Raw genomic sequence first — 19,662 nt, forward strand, 5'->3', positions numbered from 1 at the left:
AAGTCCATCTCCAGAGAACTAGATTTGCCTTTGTCCACAGTGCGCAACATTATCAAGAAGTTTGCAACCCATGGCACTGTAGCTAATCTCCCTGGTCGTGGACGGATGAGGAAAATTGATGAAAGATTGCAACGCAGAATAGTCCGGATGGTGGATAAGCAGCCCCAAACATGTTCCAAAGACATTCAAGCTGTCCTGCAGGCTCAGGGAGCATCAGTGTCAGCGCGAACTATCCGTCGACATTTAAATGAAATGAAACGCTATGGCAGGAGACCCAGGAGGACCCCACTGCTGACACAGAGACATAAAAAAGCAAGACTACAGTTTGCCAAAATGTACTTGAGTAAGCCAAAAGCCTTCTGGGAAAACGTCTTGTGGACAGATGAGACCAAGATAGAGCTTTTCGGTAAAGCACATCATTCTACTGTTTACCGAAAACGGAATGAGGCCTACAAAGAACAAAACACAGTACCTACGGTAAAATATGGTGGAGGTTCAATGATGTTTTGGGGTTGTTTTGCTGCCTCTGGCACTGGGTGCCTTGACTGTGTGCAAGGCATCATGAAATCTGAGGATTACCAAAGGATTTTGGGTCGCACTGTAGGGCCCAGTGTCAGAAAGCTGGGTTTGCGTCCAAGATCCTGGGTCTTCCAGCAGGACAATGACCCCAAACATACGTCAAAAAGCACTCAGAAATGGATGGCAAAGAAGCGCTGGAGAGTTCTGAAGTGGCCAGCAATGAGCCCAGATCTAAATCCCATTGAACACCTGTGGAGAGATCTTAAAATTGCTGTTGGGAAAAGGTGTCCTTCCAATAAGAGAGACCTGGAGCTGTTTGCAAAGGAAGAGTGGTCCAAAATTCCGGGTGAGAGGTGTCAGAAGCTTATTGATGGTTATAGGAAGCGACTGATTTCAGTTATGTTTTCCAAAGGGTGTGCAACCAAATATTAAGTTAAGGGTGCCAATACTTTTGTCCAGCCCATTTTTGGGGTTTTGTGTGACATTATGTCATATTTGCTTTTCTGCCTCTGTTTTATATTTGTTCCAATACATACAAAGGGAATAAACATGTGTATAGCAAAACATGTGTTAATGCAATACCTTTTTTGTGTGAAATACTTGATTTTCAGGAAAAATATCAAGGGTGCCAACAATTTCGGCCATGACTGTATATATATATCGGTGTAAATTGATGGTACTATATACTGTATGTACCTGTAATGAAGTAGAAAACAGTGAAATGTACCTGTCCAAAGGAAAAGACCGGCTGCACAATGCAGAAATTTCAAATTCTGGTAAAAAATGCTAAAGCTCCTTTCCTGATGCTTTTGAGCTACAAGGCTGGCCATAAACCTGGGTTCACACTTGTGCAGTGCAGGAAACTGCATGTGATTCGAATAGCAATCACACCACATACCTATTCAAATCACACGTGGTTCTTTGCAGTGTGATCTGAGTCCATTTATTATGTATGGACTCAAATCGCACCGCACCTGCACGAAAAAGGTGCTGGCATCTTTCTTTTTTTTTGCCACATCAGAATCGGATTGCATGAGTGTTCAGGCACATGCGATCTGATTCAGGAAACGCACAGGTTTTGCTGCATAACCCATAGTGCATATATGTGAGGCTCAGGGTTACAATTCTCCTTTCCAGAAAAAAACCTATGCAATTAAAGGCCTCAGATGATATTAAAAAAGTGCAGCTTTTGTAGAATGTTAATGTAATATTTTGCCATACCTGTAGGCCATTTAGGCCCCCTGGAAGTCTGGCTGAAAAACTCTCAGCAATCCTCACATCCAGCCTTGCTGCTAGGACATGACAAAGTCATTCTTGTTTTTTTGCCAGCATCCAGCAGCTTCAATGTTCTAGCAACATGGCAAGATGTGGGGGTTACTAACTGGGAGTTTTTCATTCAGACTTCAGAGGCACCCAGATGGCCTACAGATATGACAATAAAATTAATTATTTTACAAAACTGTACAGATTTTTAATATTTACTGAGTGCAAAGGCTATTTTCTTGAAAAACAGAAGTTTAATCTATGATGGGTGATTTTCATCTTGCAGGTGAATCGCGTCTGAGGGGGGTCATAAGTGGGTAATCTCTGTTCTTGTTGTCCAGAGACTTTTCAGCATTTCCATTTTCTTTGGAGTGCAGCTGGTCATTGGAATTGTTGTGTCTGTGGGGCATAGGACGAGCCCCTGCTGGCGTTCTGCACCCAATCTCCCATTGGAGATATCTGATTCAGGGCTTGGGAGTAGTGTACCTATTCATTTTGCAGAATTGCCCTAGGAAATCTTCTGCTCTGTGTAGATTGCTATCTGTGGTACATCAGAATGCAGATTCCTAAGTAACTGATTCCCAGCTAAATCTATTGCCAAACTAGAGCACACACCTGTACACATCCAAAATTGTGCCAATCTCCACACCTTAATATTAGATTTCTTTTTACAGTTACAGAGAATGACATGTACTGGCAGGATCAGACTCCACTATAGAATTCGCTTCATTTGTGTCAGGATCCTAAAACGATTCTTGCTCTAGAGCTCATTGTCTGTTTGCATGCCACTTTTGAAGGATTAGTCTCGCCTGCAGCACCAAAATACTTACCTTCAGGTCACTTTAGAGACCATTGGCTCTGTGTCACCCATGCTTGTTCACTGGATTTGTGCATCTTCAGCAAGTTTTCTCTGCTAGTAAGTCACTGTTTGCTCATGGTGTTGGATATTGCTTTCTGATTGTCTGCCAATAGGGGGTACAGTAGTGCAGCGTTTTGCATTTGCCCTTTCAGGCCCAATTACACTATAATGCAGTGCAAACAAAGCATGTTGGACATTTCTTAGCACAAAAAAAGTGCTGCTTTTTTTTTCAAAATGCACTGCACAGATCTTTTGCATCCATGTGCTACAGTGCACTGTATATGTACTTCGGTTGCAATTAATTACTGTAAACTAATGATAAAACTATAAAAGTATGCAATTGTAAAATTAAAGAGTAACTCCTCTTTTGTTGAGAAAAAAAACAAGGATTTTAACAAACTTTGTTCCAGATTCCTACCTTTTGTTATTTTGATGAAAAAGCTGTTTGTCTGTCTGTGTCCATGTGCAGAGTGAATGTGAATAGGAGTGATTTTCATATTTATCAATCAGCTGCTGCACTTGCAGGGCACTGATGAGAAAAGTGGTAGGGTCTGCACCCCTTTAGACCGGATTTCCCTTTGTCACCAAAAATGTGAGTATGTTGCAGGAGATGCTCAAAATCTGACTTAGATCTTAGTGCAGACTTCTGGGAAATCAGGGAGCCAATCCAACAAGCAGGAAATAACAGTTCTAGGGGGGGCGTTCTGTACACCAACTGTGTACAGAACACCTCCAGGTAGCCATATTGCATTTTACATAAAATTCCAGTGCTGCAGATTGAAAAGGAAAGGTCACTTTTTCATAACATTCAATTACAATATGACTTGTGGTGCAATAATATATACTATATATATATATATTTTTTTTTAATTTGCAATTTTTTTTCAAAAGGGGTTACCCCTTACAGGGGCGGACTGACAACTCATGGGGCCCCCGGGCAATAGGGGATCATGGGGCCCCTGTGTCCTTGCCCAAACTCAAAAAAGCCTATGAAAAAAGGTACCAGGGGCATCTCATGGGGCCCCCTACTGACCCCGGGCCCTCGGGCAGTGCCCGAGTTTCCAAATGGTCAGTCCGCCCCTGACCCCTTAAATCCTAAGGATAAAAGGGGTGGTGACAAGGACAGTAAGGCTTGAGAATAAAGGGTTAGTTTATGCTGGAGGTCCAGCAAATGAGGCAGGCTGTATCTGACTTGCACACTGTGAGAAGGTCACAGTGTGCAGTGAAATCAGAGTCATCTCCAAAGACATGCTGGTAGGTTAATTGGCTCCTGTCTAAATTGTCCCTAATATGTATATGTATGAATGTGAGTTAGGGACCTTAGATTGTACAACCCTTGAGGGTTAGGGACTGATGTGAATGTACAATATATATGTAAAGCACTGCGTAAATTGACGGCGCTATATTAGTGCCTGAAATAATAAAATAAATTTCAGTACAAGAGAGGAGCCTGTACAACTGTGCAAAACTGACGGGAAAGCTGGCGTTCTGCTTTAACTCCTTGTGACGCTCAGAGCTCAGGCATTCTCCTGATCTTGTTCTGGGACTGGGGTCGTATTTAGTGGGATAGACATGCAGATAATTGCCTGTTTTGTTAGTGACTTTGTTTTTATTGATATTTGTCAGGAACTGACTGAACTAAAGCCAATGCTGAAGGGTGTAGAGGACCAACTGCTGAGATCGGAGCGGGAGAATAACAATCTGCGTTCAAAAAATGAGCAGCTGGAAAAAGAAACACATTTGCAGGATAATAAGGTGATTCATAATTTGTGAACACTACTGATATTTTGGTTGTGGGTGCACCCTGGTGGAATGGATCACTCACAAGCATGTTGTCTTTTTGGTGTCTCAAAAAACTCTTCGTTCTGATCGTGGAGTGTCATTCCTCTTCCTGAATTCCCCATAATATTCACATTCTTACCGCATGAGAATAGGTGGGCAGAGCAGCACCCCTGCTTTGTTTGGAGAAAAAAAAAAAGCAAGAGATACACATCTTGACTGCCAGGTTATCTCTCACCCCGCAGCAGTAAATCAGTGTGACTACTTTACTACGTTTACTGCCTTTGTAACATTTCTTACTCTCAGCCAGAATAAGGTTCTTTAGCAACCAAAGGGAAAAGGCTATAGTATACGTTTTCTTTATGAACTGTGAACTACCTCCTGCTATTTTTGTTCCCCACCCCCTCTCCTGATTTATAATGCCCCAATGCAGCTGCCTCTTGTGCCTACCCCTTGGTCTGACCCTGCTCCTACTAATGGATGGAGTGGATGGTTTATTGTAATAGCAAATAGGTTCCGAAGTTGTGATTTTAGTCTTGACTCTTTTTTTAGCCTAAAACATATACATAAGTTGGTAAATTTGGCATTTTGTAGTGCTTGAAAACAACATGCCACTTAGTTATATAGTGACAGAGTGGCACTCCTACCCGGATCATGTACCTATCACGTGATCCACCTCTTCTGGGTAGGAGGGGCACACTCACGGTGGTGGTGGTGACAACCTAGCTGTGCTGTGATTAGACACAGCACAAGCTGATCAGTGGGTGATGGCCATTGGATGTCCGCCAGGACCTGCTGATCGTCGAGGAGAAAGACAGAACAGTGCTCTGCCAATGTAAACAAAGCAGAGCTCTGTCCTGTCAGCAGGGATGTGCCAGATTTTGTTTTACTGCAAAGCTGGGAATAAAATTCAGCACATCCCTTAGTGAAAGGAACACACTGTACACACAAAAACACTGGTTAGGCACACATTTAACCCTTGGATCTCCTTAGATGTTTAACCCCTTCCCAGCCAGTGTCATTAGTACAGTGTCCGTGCATATTTGTAGCTCTGATCACTGTATTAGTGTCACTGGTTCCCACAAAGTGTCAGATTGTCCGACACAATATTGTATTCCTGCAGTAAGTTTCTGATCGCTGCTATTACTAGTATAAAAAATATATACCATTGTTTGTAGACACTGTAACATTTGCTTAAACCAATCAATATATGCTTATTGGGATTTTTTTAACCAAAAATATGTAGCAGAATACATATTGGCCTACATTTTATGAAGAAATTTGAATTTTTTTTTTATTATTTTATTGGATATGTTTTATAGCAGAAAGTAAAAAAAAAAAAGGTTTTTTCATTTTTCAACATTTTTGGCCTTTTTTAATTTATAGCACAAAAAATAAATAAAACAGTGGTGAACAAATACCACCAAAAGAAAGCTCTATTTGTAAGGGGAAAAAAAATATACAAATTTTGTTTGTGTATAGCGTTGCATGACCGCGCAATTGTCAGTTAACGTAATGCAGTGTGAAAAAGCAAAAAATGGCCTGGTCATGAAGAGGGTAAATCTTCCGGAGGTCAAGTGGTTAAAGTAGAACTCCAGCCAAAGCAATTTTTTTCTGTTTTGAACAGAATGAGAAAGGGATAGAATCTGAGTCAGATCTTATTGCTCTCTGGACCAGTTCTGGGACAGAGAAAGAGGATACTCTTCCTCAGCAATACTACACAGAGCAATGGAAACCTTGCAGAGGTCCTAACCCTTGCTCTCTCAGAGCACAGGAAGACACATTGGATTTAGGCTCCATTATCTTGCAGAAGTGCTGAATTTCCTCCAAAAGGCAGATATGACATGCTTGATAATGCACCTTGATCATATTTGGTAGATTGATTCAAAAAGTAGACAGACTCTGATTGGTTGTGTGTTTGAACCTGAACACTGTGCCTTCTTACTGAGTATTTTGTGCTTTTTGTAATCAGATTTCTGAGCTGATGGAGCAGTGTAAAAGGCTGAAATTGGAAGTCACTGAAAAGAAATTTCACATAAATAAGCACTTTGTAGAAGGGGGCAAGGATCTGGAAAAGGAAAAGTGGAGGTGAGTATGAAAAGCACACCATAGTGAAAATGTTATATTCTGTTAACCAGATGGGGATAATACCTGTAATTTCTAGTACTCAGTCTGCTTACAGTGTGACAACTCTGTAGTGATTTCACTGCAGAACAAGCATTGTTGTCGCCCTATTAAATGTACATATTTTATAGAAGAATCATTTGAATTTGATGATCACATCGCACTTCAAACTTTAAGGAGTATTTCCAGTTTTGCAGTCACACGTGGGATAACACCTACTTTGTTTGTTACCTGTCCCCATTTACTTTGTATAACTTAATAAAAAAAAAAATTTAAAAACTTCAGCTTACCTTTTAGATGTTTTTTGTTTTTGGAACATCTAACAAATAAACTTTCTGCTTAAAGCGGAGCTCCACTCAAAAGGGGAAGTTCCGCTTTCAGGACTGCTCTCCATTAAGGATTGGCACCTTTGGGGAGTGGGGGGGAGCGGGTACCCGAATTTGACAGGTACCCGCTCCCACTTCTGGTCCAATCACCTAGGCGATCGGAAGCGGAAGGTGTCCTCCCTCCCTGTAGTCTTTTGGGACACATGACAGGCCCCAGAAGACTACAGGACCATTTATGAACCGCAGCGCTACTCGCGCATGCGCAGTGGGTACCCGGCTGTGAAGCCGCAAGCTATCATAGCCAGTTGCCCACACTGAAGATGCCGGCCTCCTGGAATACAGGACAGCCGGTGAAACTGGCAGCGGGGGACACACCAAGGGACCGAAAGACAGGTAAGTGGCTGTTTTTTAAAAGTCAGCAGCTACAGTTTTTGTAGCTGCTGATTTTTATTTTTTGATAGGTCGAGTGGAACTCCGCTTTAAGCTTGCCATAGACAGGCATTTTTTTTTTTCAGCCAGCAGATTCCTCCCTCCATCCAAGTGAAATCTGACAGAAGGACTTGCCTTTGATCGACAGAAGTATTCTAGCATGTCCCTTCAACAGAAATTGATCAAATGATTGACTTCTCTTGAGCAGGCAGGGCCACACACTGATAGAAATTTCTCTGGTCCCTGCTGAACCAGTCGAATTTCAATCCATTTATGACCAGCTTTAGTTCTTTGTTATGTAAGGGGCTGAGAAGCAGCGTTTACCATAATGAACCCTGTCTGGAGGTAGATATCTAATCAATTGTACTAGATATAAACATGGTCTATCTTAACATAAAAGCGACTCTAAAGGTTAATTTTTTTTTTTAAATAACAGACATATCTATACTTATCTGCTGTGTGTGGTGGTTTTGCACAGAGCAGCCTGGATTTTCTTCTCGGGTCCCCCACAGGCTCTTCTAGCCGCTCCCTTCTGTCGGGTGCCCCCACAGCAGGCAGCTTGCTATGGGGGCACCTGCTACTCTGTGTGTCCATTCACTGAGCAGTGCCTTGCCCCGCCTCCTCCCTCTCCTCATTGGCTGACTGTCTATGATTGACAGCAGCGGGAGCAAAAGGCTCCTGCTTGCTGTCTCAGCCAATGAGGAGGCAGAGACCCATGACAGCCATGACTATCATTCACATTGCTGGAATGCGATGAGGCTCAGGTAAGTATTGAGGGGGCTGGGGCACTGCTGTACACAGGTTTTTTATCTTCATGCATAGAATGCATTAAGGTAAAAAACCTTGAGCCTTTACAACCACTTTAAGGGTTCATTAGCTGGGCTTCTCCATTGTATTTTAATAGGAAGTGGACTCAGTTAGTCCCCAGCCCAGCTATTGCAACAGATCATGCTGAGCTAGCTGAGAAATTCTTGTAGTCAGCCATGACACCATGTCCTCAGAAACATCTAAATGGTAAGAAATATTTTTTAAGTATGCTGTGTGAATGGGAACACATAACAGATAATGAAGTATTTTAAAATTGAAAATACACTTTATGTCCACAATTTTCTGTTGTAACACAGTTGTGCAGCTTTCACCACTGGCTCCACTTCTTATTGTAGAATATGGAGTTTACTCTTCCCTTCTATAGACGTGAAGTCTGGTTTGGGATGATGGGATGAGAGCAGAGAGTATCTGGAAGAGAATGTCCCTTACTGCTGAGTATTTGTATCTACACCATAGCTGGAAGTGGGCTCCATCTTTGAGGACCCTCATATCTATCTATCTATCTATCTATCTATCTATCTATCTATCTATCTATCTATCTATAATATATAGTGGGGGAGTTCACTCAATGCAGCGCTTGTAATCAACTTCAGCCAGTGAAGTACATTTCAGAGCTTTTTGCTCACTTTTAAGTAAGGTTCCAAAACTCACCACAAGGTTACCCTTGGGGGGGTTTTCAGCATCACTATTAGAAAACAAATTTCCCAGCCTCCTGACTATCGGGACTGTGTAGTCTCCTGAGCCTGTCATCGCACAGACTCACAATGTTATCACATCCAGGTTTGTGACAAACTGCCTACTTTTGGCTGCACAGGCTCCTGCCTAATCGCAGTTCTTTGAATCTCTTTAGGCAACTGCGTAGCCAGATCACCTCACCTTGAGGCCAGGGTAGGCACTCTTCCAGTGTCTATCCGAACACTCTGCTGCTGCAGCCGTTTTTCAGGGGAAGGAGCCCTGAACTATAGACAGCTCCTTTGACTAAAGGAATGTACCTGCACAATCAGTATGCTGGTTTCTTGTCAAATGTGAACCCAATCCAGGTGTTATCAATCCTGGAGAAAACTGCAAAACACATTTGTCCTGGCTCCAGCATGGCGGCATACTACCGCATGTATGCTACCATGGATTGGTGCCAGGAAAGGAAAATTACGGTAAGTGTTTGATACAATTTTCTGTTTTCTTGGCGCCAATCTAGCAGCATACATGTGGTAATATGCTGCTGTGGATTGGCGGCAGGAAAGGAAAATTATAATAAGTGTTTGATACGTGTTTCCTTTTCTTCACGCAGAACAAACATCCCAGAGCCCCTCAACCTGCTAAGTGAGAACCCTGGGTGACATCTAACCCTTATGACACCATAACAAGGCACAGCACAGTCACAATATATATATATATATATATTTATAACATTTTTTTCTTTTAATATAAATTTCTTTTCTTTTATGGTTTTATAGTGCTGCTTTGTCCGAGCACCAGAGGAAATGTGAAACTCTCCAGAGACAAATCCAGGATGGGCTGGAGGAGAAGCAGCACCTATGGGAGGAGAACTTGCAGCTCAGACAAGAAGTGACAGTTTGCAGGCAGGATCTGCAGGCCAAGAGAGAAGAAATTGCACGCCTAAGACAGGATCTCTTCAATTTGCAGAATCCAATGCCCAGACCTCAGACATGCGTAGATGGAGCTCAAAAGACTGTTTCACAGGTTTGTTAAACTGTTTTCTATGTGTTGGAGGCCTGCTCAGGTCATGCATATTGTCCACCTATGTCATATGGCATGTTCCTATGGGAGTTTGGGGTAGTCAGGATAAAAGAGAGTATGGCTTGGAAAGAGACCCAGATCTGCAGAGGGAAATTTGAAAAGAAATGCACATGTACATTAAGCCTATTTCCTACAGCGCCAGACTCTGTGCCTGAGCAATCTATCAAGCACATTCACATAGGGGTGTGCCTAGCCCAGTGCAAATGCTTAAGTGGAATTAGCATGATTAACATGGGTGGCTGTAAAGTAAAATCTAACAACTTCCCTCATCCCTACAAATTAGATGGATAGAGGAAGCCTGCCTCTGGGAAATTGTATTCTGACAGCTGCGCCCACAGCTGTCAGAATACACAGATCAGCGGCTGCAGCTGATTGACTGCAGTGGCAGATCCAGAAAGATTTTCCAGGACATACCTTCAAAAGAAATTGATCAAGCAACCAAAATGTGTTCGGTCCCTGCCAAACCTGCTGAATTCCAATCAGTGTATGGCCAGCTTAAGAGAGAACACCTATGACCAAACACACAACCATCTGTAACCAGTTAGCCATCTGCAGTCACTTTTCACTTGATGTCCATCAGATAAACATTAAAATCAATTGCTTTTATGAAATATATCCTGGAACAAGGTTTATATTTAGAAATTATTTAAATTGTCTGCAAAAAAAAATCCCCAGCACGCTTTCCAACTGCTTAAAAAGCCCAAAAATGCCTAATTAGACTTTTTCAATGTTTAGGTTTAAAGCCCATACTGCTGAGTGAATGCCCCACTGCAAAGTGTGGTCCCTAATGCTACACTACAGTGTAACACCCTGCCCATGTGCAGCTTACGTGTGCTAAGTATAAATTGATCTGAACCACTGCCATTGTTTGCTTAGTTGATTTTTGTGTTTCGCAGAAACACACTGGAAGTCTTCAACTGCTGAGCTGCAGGTCTGGGCTTCTGTTATGTTGCTTTACATTTGCATTTTCTCTGTACTATTTTGTATATTGCACTTTTCTATTGTGTCCGTTTCCCTTATTGCAAGTTTCAAAAGTTCAGAGCAGCTGCAATTTTTTTTTTTGATGCAAATACGCACTTCTTCAGCTTCCCTGTAAATGTGATGTGTGGGCTATCAGTGTGTTGCTGTATCGTTGGGGCCTGTTCAAACTAGGAATCATACAGAAATGCACTGTATGTTCCTGAGCGATTAACGCGCAGTTCAGTGTAGATTGATTTGAGCCCATTCATTTTGAATAGGCTCAAATCACTACTTTTGGAAACAGACTGCAAAAGGATCGATGGCACTTCTGTACCATGCAGTTCAGTGCAGGCACTGCATTTGTGACCTGCGTTTGGGGTGTTTTTTTTAATTTTGACATCCACTGCAGATCGTAACTGCAGTGTATTTTGAACACAGTGTGAGAAACTCTCACAGAATGCAGTTTTCATGCACGACTTTCTAGCATGAACGGCGCCTTACAGAGGATAGGGCTGACTCCAGGTGAGCCTGCTCTCTGTTTGTGAATTGCTATATATGTCCCATAGTTAAGAAACTCGGTTTAAAGTTGGGTGCCACACTTGGCAGAGGAGCCTCGATGTGGCAGTGTGGCTTCCACATGTATTGCTCCTAAAACCTCGGTTTTTAACATAAGTAGTTGAAGCTGAATGGTTAGTGTGTGTTCTTTTTTTTTTTTTTTTTAACTTTGCTGGCTAGCTTGAAAGTGTGCTAGGGACTCCTTTGTACTGTATTACATATGGCCCTGCCCTTGTACACCTTTCCTTTGTTGCTTTTTTTAAACAGATCAGAGCGGCGGCCATTGTTTGTTTTGCTCCAACTTTGGCGAAATCCACCCCCCAATCTTAACTGAGCTACCCTGCCCTACCCCAGCTGCTTGCTTACATTAGTTCCAGAGGAAGCCATTGCTGGGGTGGGTCGGGTTTGCTCAGTTAAGCTTAGATATGTGGATTTTGCCAAAGTTGTGTTGACAGAAGAAGCCATGGCTCTTGAGCTAAGGTAAGAAATAAATAATTACAGTGCATGGTAATAACTGATCTGAATGGATATGATGGTTTCAATTTTTTTTCATTCGGGGGGGGGGGGGGGGGGTGAGGGACAAAGTGGTTCAAAAAGTTTTACTTTTTTTTTTGTGTTATTTTGGCAGAATCTAGCTGGGGACGCTCTTATCCAGCAGCAATTTGAGGAAATCCGCCAACTCCGCCAAGACCTCAACAGAGTGCACAATCTCTGCAGCTCGGCAGAAAAAGAACTGCGATACGAAAGAGACAAAAACCTGGAAGTCAAAAAACAAAATATCCTCCTGCAGAAGGAACACACTAAGGTAAGAAATCACCCCTGACATGGAGGCAGTACTTTGTTCCATCTTTATCTGTCAGGCAGTCACCTCTTTGTAGACAATACAGAAGTAGGAGAGGGCATTTCATGGGCTGACATTTTTGTAGTCCATACATTTAATAAATTAAAAAACATAAGATATTGGTTATAAAAAACGAAGAGAGGGAACCTATACACAAAGCATTTACCAGTAGAAAATAGTTCCCCTCTTTGTTTTGTTTTTTTTTTGCTCAGAAACTAAAGTCTGATTGGTGGACATGGGCCACATTTTGACATTTGAGCAAGGAAACCTGGACACTTTTTATACATCAGCCCCTAGTCCTTCGCTGGCTCCCATTAACAAATGAATGTTTACCAGTTGATTGGGCAAACTGCTTCTGATTGGTGGCCATGGGTTAGCATTGACTAATGTGTGTCAGAAAGTGCACCACTGCTTGTATTCTCACCTGCAGTCTGTAGATTAATGCTCCCCTGCATGATGCTCCATGGTGAGGGTAGGTTAATCTATATAATCTCTTAGAGACAGCTAGGTTTGACAGTTGGTAGCTGGTGGCCTTGGCAGGAAGGGTGGTATATCTTCTGGAGCTGAAATGGTTAACATAAAGCTACTAGGAGCCAATATGTGCTGCAATGTTTTCTCTTTGGTCAGTCATATTTTGGCTTCTTGCAGTTTGTGTCTGCTTAGTATTGAATAGCATTTTAAATGCATTCCCCTCTTGTCTGTTATAATGTTTGGTGATTGTACATTTCATTTGTATATAATAATTTATCCCCAGTTTTCTTGCACTTCATTCTAATCCAGGTGAGTGAGGAACTAAACCATGTGAAACAGAAGTATGCCTCTGTGACAGCGACACTCTCCAGCCTAGAAGTTGAGCGGGAGCAGCAGCAGCAGAAGATTAAGATGATGGAACTGGAGTTTCTAAAAATGAGCCGCAATTCTAAAGTTCAGAACAGCTGGCAGGAGAAACTGGAGCATGAAAAATGCCGAGCAGTGGATGCTGAAAAACTGGTATGAGATCCAAGCTAGCATAATGGGAAGCAACATTAACCTTTGGAGCCTCCAAGAAACCCTTGAAGCTCTTCATGCTGGATGCACCTGTACACTAACTTTGCCTCCCACAAAGCAATACTCTGTGCCTGAGCAACCTATCAAGCCAGCCATTCTCAACTGAGGTTCTGTGGAATCCTAGGGTTTCTGCAGAGGTTGGCAAGGATTCCCTGAGTGGTGGCTGGACAACCTTTTTTTATAGTGCCTGCATAGTTCTAGAACCAATGCCACTTGGCAAAGCCAACAGCGTGACACCCATACTCTTTTTAGCTGTCTTTAAGGGTGGCATTCACACCAGCACTGTAAGCAGGGGCGTCTCTAGGGTTGGTGTTACCCGGTGCGGTAACACTTGGTGTCACCCCTCTGACGATCCCTGCAGGATGGATACGATCTGCGGATTGAGCATAATGGATCGGAGTCTGATCCATTATGCTCCCCAATCCGCAGATCCGATCCATCTTGCAGGGATCATCAGCTTGCAACCTATACGGGGTTAACTGATCTTTCAACACCAGTCCAGTCTGCACAAGCTCGAGAAGTGATGACAGATGGAGGAGGTTCCTGCTATCGTGGCCGCATTTCCTGGTTACAGACAAGTCCCGTATCTTGCACAACCTTACCTAGATCAGTTAACCCCGTATAGGATGCAAGCTGATGATTCCTGCAAGATGGATCGGATCTGTTTGTTAGGAAGCATAATGGATCAGACTCTGATTCATTATGCTCAATCTGCAGATTTGATCCATCCTGTGGGGATCGTCTGCTTGCTTTAAAACTTTCCTTTTGGTGGAGCTCGTGGAGAGGGTCCAGTGTCACTCCGTGCGATAGATGTCACCCAATTCGCCACGCACTCGCCTAGGGACGCCACTGTAAGGGCTACAATCTTCCTACTGACCACTAACATAAGGGGCATTTTTTTCCCATTGGCCTACAATTGGTTTTAGTAAAGATTCTCTGAGACCTGTAAATTATTTCAGGGATTCCATTGGGATGAAAACATTGTAAAAGGCTGTATCAAGCACTTTCATATTGGAGGGGATCCTACTTAGCCCTTTGTAAATACCTTCCATGCAGTAAGTCGGTATTTGTGTAGGGTATTTGAGGGGATTCTAAGGTGGCAGGAGGTGTTTTTAAAGCAAAACTTTACCCAAAACATCTTGATAAAAAAAATAATCTTCTTTTAGCAAGGAACGTGCATTCCACATTAATAAGTATTCTACCAATATCCGTGTGTGCTGTAAATTACCTCCAGCATTGTTCATGTGTCTTCTACTGGAGGCTGCCATTTTGCTGAAGCCCAAAGCCCCTGAGCAGCAGTAATTCTTTAGGCTGTCAGCAGATTGGCCTCTGCATTTTCGGCACAGTGTCTAAAAATGGAGAACTACTGAGCATGTGCAGAGCAGGGCAAGACTGTAAATTACTGGATTTTAAACAGTATAAGCACTTATTTTTAATGGTTTTACATAGCTATACCTGCAAAAGGGTCCAGCATGAAGAGATCTAGTAGGACTTAATTTTCTGACTAAAGTTCCACTTTAAGGTAAGAACAGGTATCTTATGGTGTCTGCTTTACAATACATAGGTATGTGTAACTTGTGCAAAGGGAGCCTTGGAGTGTTACTAAACCCACAACAGTAAAATCAATCTGTATATGCAGTAAAGCATGCTTGTTATACTCGCTGTGGAACCTAAGGGGTTAATCCTCTGCATTGTGTAAAAAGGACATTTGATCCTTTCTTCTAATTTTTATATTTATTAAAATAATACAATTTCCATGTTCTGTGTACTGTGAGAGACCAGATATAGTGAATGCAGGGTCCTAGGTTTAGTAACACGTTAAACCCCAAATCAAGCATTTTGCTGATTCCCTTGTCTAGCTCAACACAGCTGACAGCAGCCTCAATTCCCAGTGCGTTCAGAGAAGCCAGGGGACTTTTTAAAAATAAGGTCCACCCATATAACATCTGCTCCAAAGAAAAATACATAAAGCATGATATCATTAATTTTTCTTTACATAATGAACATATAGCCTGACCACCCCAAAGCAGAAATTCGAGTTTTATTAGCCAGACAGGTGGATCTTTCTGGTTAAATACAGGTAATAGGTATTATTTTCCTTTTTAACAATCTACCTCCATGCATTAATTATGCTATAGCACAAGTATGAATGTGTTGCGGAATTTCCATGGCTGCATTCCAGGAGACTTGGAGCCCTCTCAATTCATCTTGTTCAAACTCCAAAATCAGCAGGGCGCATGTAATCAAGTCCCAGCATGCTTTGCCCACCAGGAGCTGACAATATTTTAATCCGGGCAAATTTAAAACGTGTATCTGACATTATTGCCCTAAATATATTAAAAAGTCCCTACCACAAAAAGAAACAAACTTTTGAAAGATCCACAACAATGCACACCAGTCCCTTTCTAAGTGAATGAAATCTTTGCTGCCTAGCAAAGCTACAGTAATTGAAAGAATCACCAACACATTAACGGTGCACCGAATTACAGCATTTCGCTGGTATCAACAAAGCCTTAAAGCCAATCTAAACTCAAAACAGAAAACCTCTCCTTTACCCCCTCACTTCCATTTGTTCGGAGCAAGCGGTGCATGTTGCGGTTATGTGCAGCTCTATGTACACCACAAATTCCATGGTCAATCTCGGAAGACAGCAAGATGGGATGGCTACATTTCATTTATATAGAGGGACCATAGCTAATGAATGTAGCCACCCTCTATAAGGAAGTTGGATCACAACAGCAAAAAAGAAAGAACTTTGGAGATTTGGAAGAGGCTGAGAGTTATAGAAGATACTTTTTTGAGTTAAGAGTACATACTTGATTAGAATTTTATTTTTTTTAAACAAGAGTTTTGTGTCACTTTTATATAATGCAGCTTACCATTTCCTTGGTGGCTACCTTTTTTTAGGCCTTTCCCCCCTGTATTTACACTTGTTGATCCAGCCCCTAACTCACTTACTCCATTGTATGTTTGGAAGAGTGGCGCTGATACCTTAGGCTGCGCTCCTGATTTTGGGATACAAACTTCTTTGTTTGTAGCCCCACAAATAATCTCATCTACATTATTACAGGGGTGTTGCTTTGTAGTTCACAGAAGAGATCTGGGAAATCTGATAGCATTGTTTTAAGATTTCATATTGGTACACAGGAAGTTGCAAGGACACAAGGGGGTTGATTTACTAAAGACAAATAGTCTGTGCACTGCAAGGGAAGTTGCTATAGATCTGAGGGGAAGATCTGAAACACGGGGACGCTCTGCCGTATTCTATCATCCAATCATGTGCAAGCAAAAATGCTGTTTTTTTTTATTTTCCTTGCATGTGTTTGCGTATTCTTTGTAAAATGAAGCTTTATCCCATTTACTAAGCTCTGTAATAAGTGCACTTGTAGTGCACAATATATTTGCCTTTAATAAATCAACCCCAAGGATTCTGTTAGCATCAATTAATTTTTCTGTACACATACAGTGCCCTGAAAAAGTATTCATACCCCTTGAAATTTTCCATATTGTCATGTTACAACCAAAAATGTAAATTTTTGGGGGGGGGATTTTATGTGATAGACCAACACAAAGTGGCACATAATTGGGAAGTGGAAGGAAAATGATGAATGTTTTTCAAAATTCTTTACAAATAAATATGTGAAAAGTGTGGCATACATTTGTATTCAGCCCCCCCCCCCCCCCCTAAATCAATACTGTGTAGAACCACCTTTCGCTGCAATTACGGCTGCAAGTCTCTTTGGGGATGTCTCTACCAGCTTTGCACATCTAGAGGGGGACATTTTTGCCCATTCTTCTTTGCAAAGTAGCTCAAGATCTGTCAGATTGGATGGAGAGCGTCTGTGAACATCAGTTTTCAGTCTTGCCGCAGAGTCTCAATTGGATTTAGGTCTGGATTTTGACTGGGCCATTCTAACACATGAAAATGCTTTGATCTAAACCATTCCATTGTAGCTCTGGCTGTATGTTTTGGGTCGTTGTCCTGCTGGATGGTGAACCTCCACCCCAGTCTCAAGTCTTTTGCAGACTCTAACAGGTTTTCTTCTAAGATTGCTCTGTATTTGGCTTCATCCATCTTCCCATCAACTCTGACCAGCTTCCCTATCCATGCTGAAGAAAAGCATCTCCACAACATGATGCTGTCACCACGTTTCATGGTGGGGATGGTGTGTTCAGGGTGATGTGCAGTGTTAGTTTTCTGCTACACATAGCGTTTTGCTTTTAGACCAAAAAATTCTATTCTGGTCTCATCTGACCAGAGCCCCTTCTTCCACATGTTTGCTGTGTCCCCCACATGGACTGGACTTCTTGTGGCTTTCTTTCAAAAATGGCTTTCTTCTTGCCACTCTTCCATAAAGGCCAGATTTGTGGAGTGCACGACTAACAGTTGTCCTGTGGACAGATTCTCCCACCTGAGCTGTGGCTCTTTGCAGCTCCTCCAGAGTTACCATGGGCCTCTTGGCTGTTTCTCTGATTAATGCTCTCCTTGCGTGGCCTGTCAGTTTAAGTGGATGGCCATGTCTCGGTAGGTTTGTAATTGTGCCATATTCTTGCCATTTTTGATTGATAGATTGAACAGTGCTCCGTGAGATGTTCAAAGCTTGGGATATTTTTTTATAACCTAACCCTGCTTTAAACTTATCCACAACTTTATTCCTGACCTGTCTGGTGTGTTCCTTGGCCTTCATGATGCTGTTTGTTTACTAATGTTCTCTAACAAACTACTGAGGGCTTCACAGAACAGCTGTATTCTATTTCCGAATTAGGTGACTTCTGAAGGCAATTGGTTCCACTAGATTTTAGTTAGGGGTATCAGTGTAAAGGGGGCTGATTACAAATGCACGCCACACGTTTCCGATGTTTATTTGTAAAACAAATGTTGCAAACCATTTATCATTTTCCTTCCACTTCACAATTATGTGCCGCTTTGTGTTGGTCTATCACATTAAAATACCAATAAAAAAAAATTAACATTTTTGGTTGTACCATGACAAAATGTGGAAAATTTCAATGGGTTTGAATACTTTTTCAAGGCGTTGTGTATATAAAAAAGAAAACTAATGCAGTCGACCCATCTAAGGACAGGCAAGCTACAATCCATTACATTTTTGCTCTTGGGTTTAGATACACTTTAATCCCAGTAAATGAGAGCAATTGCTTGCTCCACCCTCCCTTCCCCTTCCTGAATCTCTGTGGAGTGCTAGTGGGACTTATGGCTTCCATGCATTCAGCAACAAGACTATGTGCCATGGCCAAGAGCTGTTAAAATGTTTTCATCAATAGCCCCATCTACCGCCATATGACCAAGGACACAATGGGACAGATGGCACTGTTGACAAAAACGTAATATCACCATATACCATTAACTGCTGAATTGTGTACACTGTTCTAAACATTACCTCCCCAGACTGCTGGACTCTGTATGCTGTATTGTACATTCATACCACAAAGATTTTAATTTTTTTTGTTAATTGGTATTTTATCCTATTTATTATACTTTTGATGTATATTTTTATATATATAAACACACATTTATTCAGAAGTCTCTCTTGTGTGATTTATGTATGTTATCAAATTGTGCATTAATACATTTTTAATATGCATTTTGTAGTAGTTTGATGTAAATCCCTAATTCTTGCATCTTCCATAGGTCTCAGATCTGCAGCAACAACTGCGAGCATCACAACACCAAATTCAACTCCTGGAAACCCAGATAGCAGACAAGCGCCACCTGGAGGAAGAACTGAAAAAGATAAGAGAGAAGGAATCCAAGGTGAAAATGGAATTACAGGAGGAACAACTTAAAAGGTAATGGAAATGCTGGACCTCCTCATTTATCATTGGTTATTCATTACAACTGCAAATGACAACTGAAGAGCCCAGGTTTCATTTTTAATGCCTGTGAAGCAACTCAAAACAGATCTTATCAATGATCAATAAAGTCAGGAGGTACTTGCCAAGCAGCATTGACCCCTATTATTTTCTAAGTGATGGTGAAGATATGTTGTACTGGATCGAATGGATTAGAAAACACAGAATGAAAAAAACAGATCTATATCCATGTATTTTATGTCTTTGTATGTGTTCACAGCAGATACCCCAGAGCCTTAGTGAACCTATTTGTGTGTACAATAGATAGCTAGTGCGGTCTATCTGAGACCATAGATATCTTGACCGTTATCTGGTCCTACTCAGTCCCAGTCCAAGGCTCTAATATTCTGTTGGTTATATCAAAGGAGTGTAACAAAAATCCAGTTATGAGTCGCCCAGGAGGAGGAGTGGAAACGCAATGGAGCAATAATTCAAATCTCTACCAGTGCCCTTTTGCAGTCAGAAATTGTTGGCTACCATAATTTTTTTTTTTTTTTTTTTTT

The 19,662-nt window shown here is 41.8% G+C and overlaps 1 protein-coding gene across 2 annotated transcripts in view; it reads left to right on the forward strand.

Annotated features, from left to right (window-relative positions):
• The window catches only part of CCDC30 (coiled-coil domain containing 30), a 94,469-nt gene that overhangs the window by 60,615 nt on the left and 14,192 nt on the right, over positions 1-19,662 (forward strand). For both annotated transcript variants that reach the window (XM_089659388.1, XM_089659389.1), the window contains 6 exons: positions 4,268-4,396; positions 6,393-6,508; positions 9,582-9,828; positions 12,029-12,205; positions 13,022-13,231; positions 18,939-19,096. In XM_089659388.1, coding sequence (XP_089515514.1) covers positions 4,268-4,396; positions 6,393-6,508; positions 9,582-9,828; positions 12,029-12,205; positions 13,022-13,231; positions 18,939-19,096 — 1,037 coding nt within the window. The remainder of the gene's footprint in view (positions 1-4,267; positions 4,397-6,392; positions 6,509-9,581; positions 9,829-12,028; positions 12,206-13,021; positions 13,232-18,938; positions 19,097-19,662) is intronic.

This window comes from Staurois parvus, unplaced genomic scaffold (genome assembly GCF_062004578.1).
Source record: "Staurois parvus isolate SC_StPar_1 unplaced genomic scaffold, SC_StPar_1.0 ptg001151l, whole genome shotgun sequence".
NCBI classification, from domain to species: domain Eukaryota; kingdom Metazoa; phylum Chordata; class Amphibia; order Anura; family Ranidae; genus Staurois; species Staurois parvus.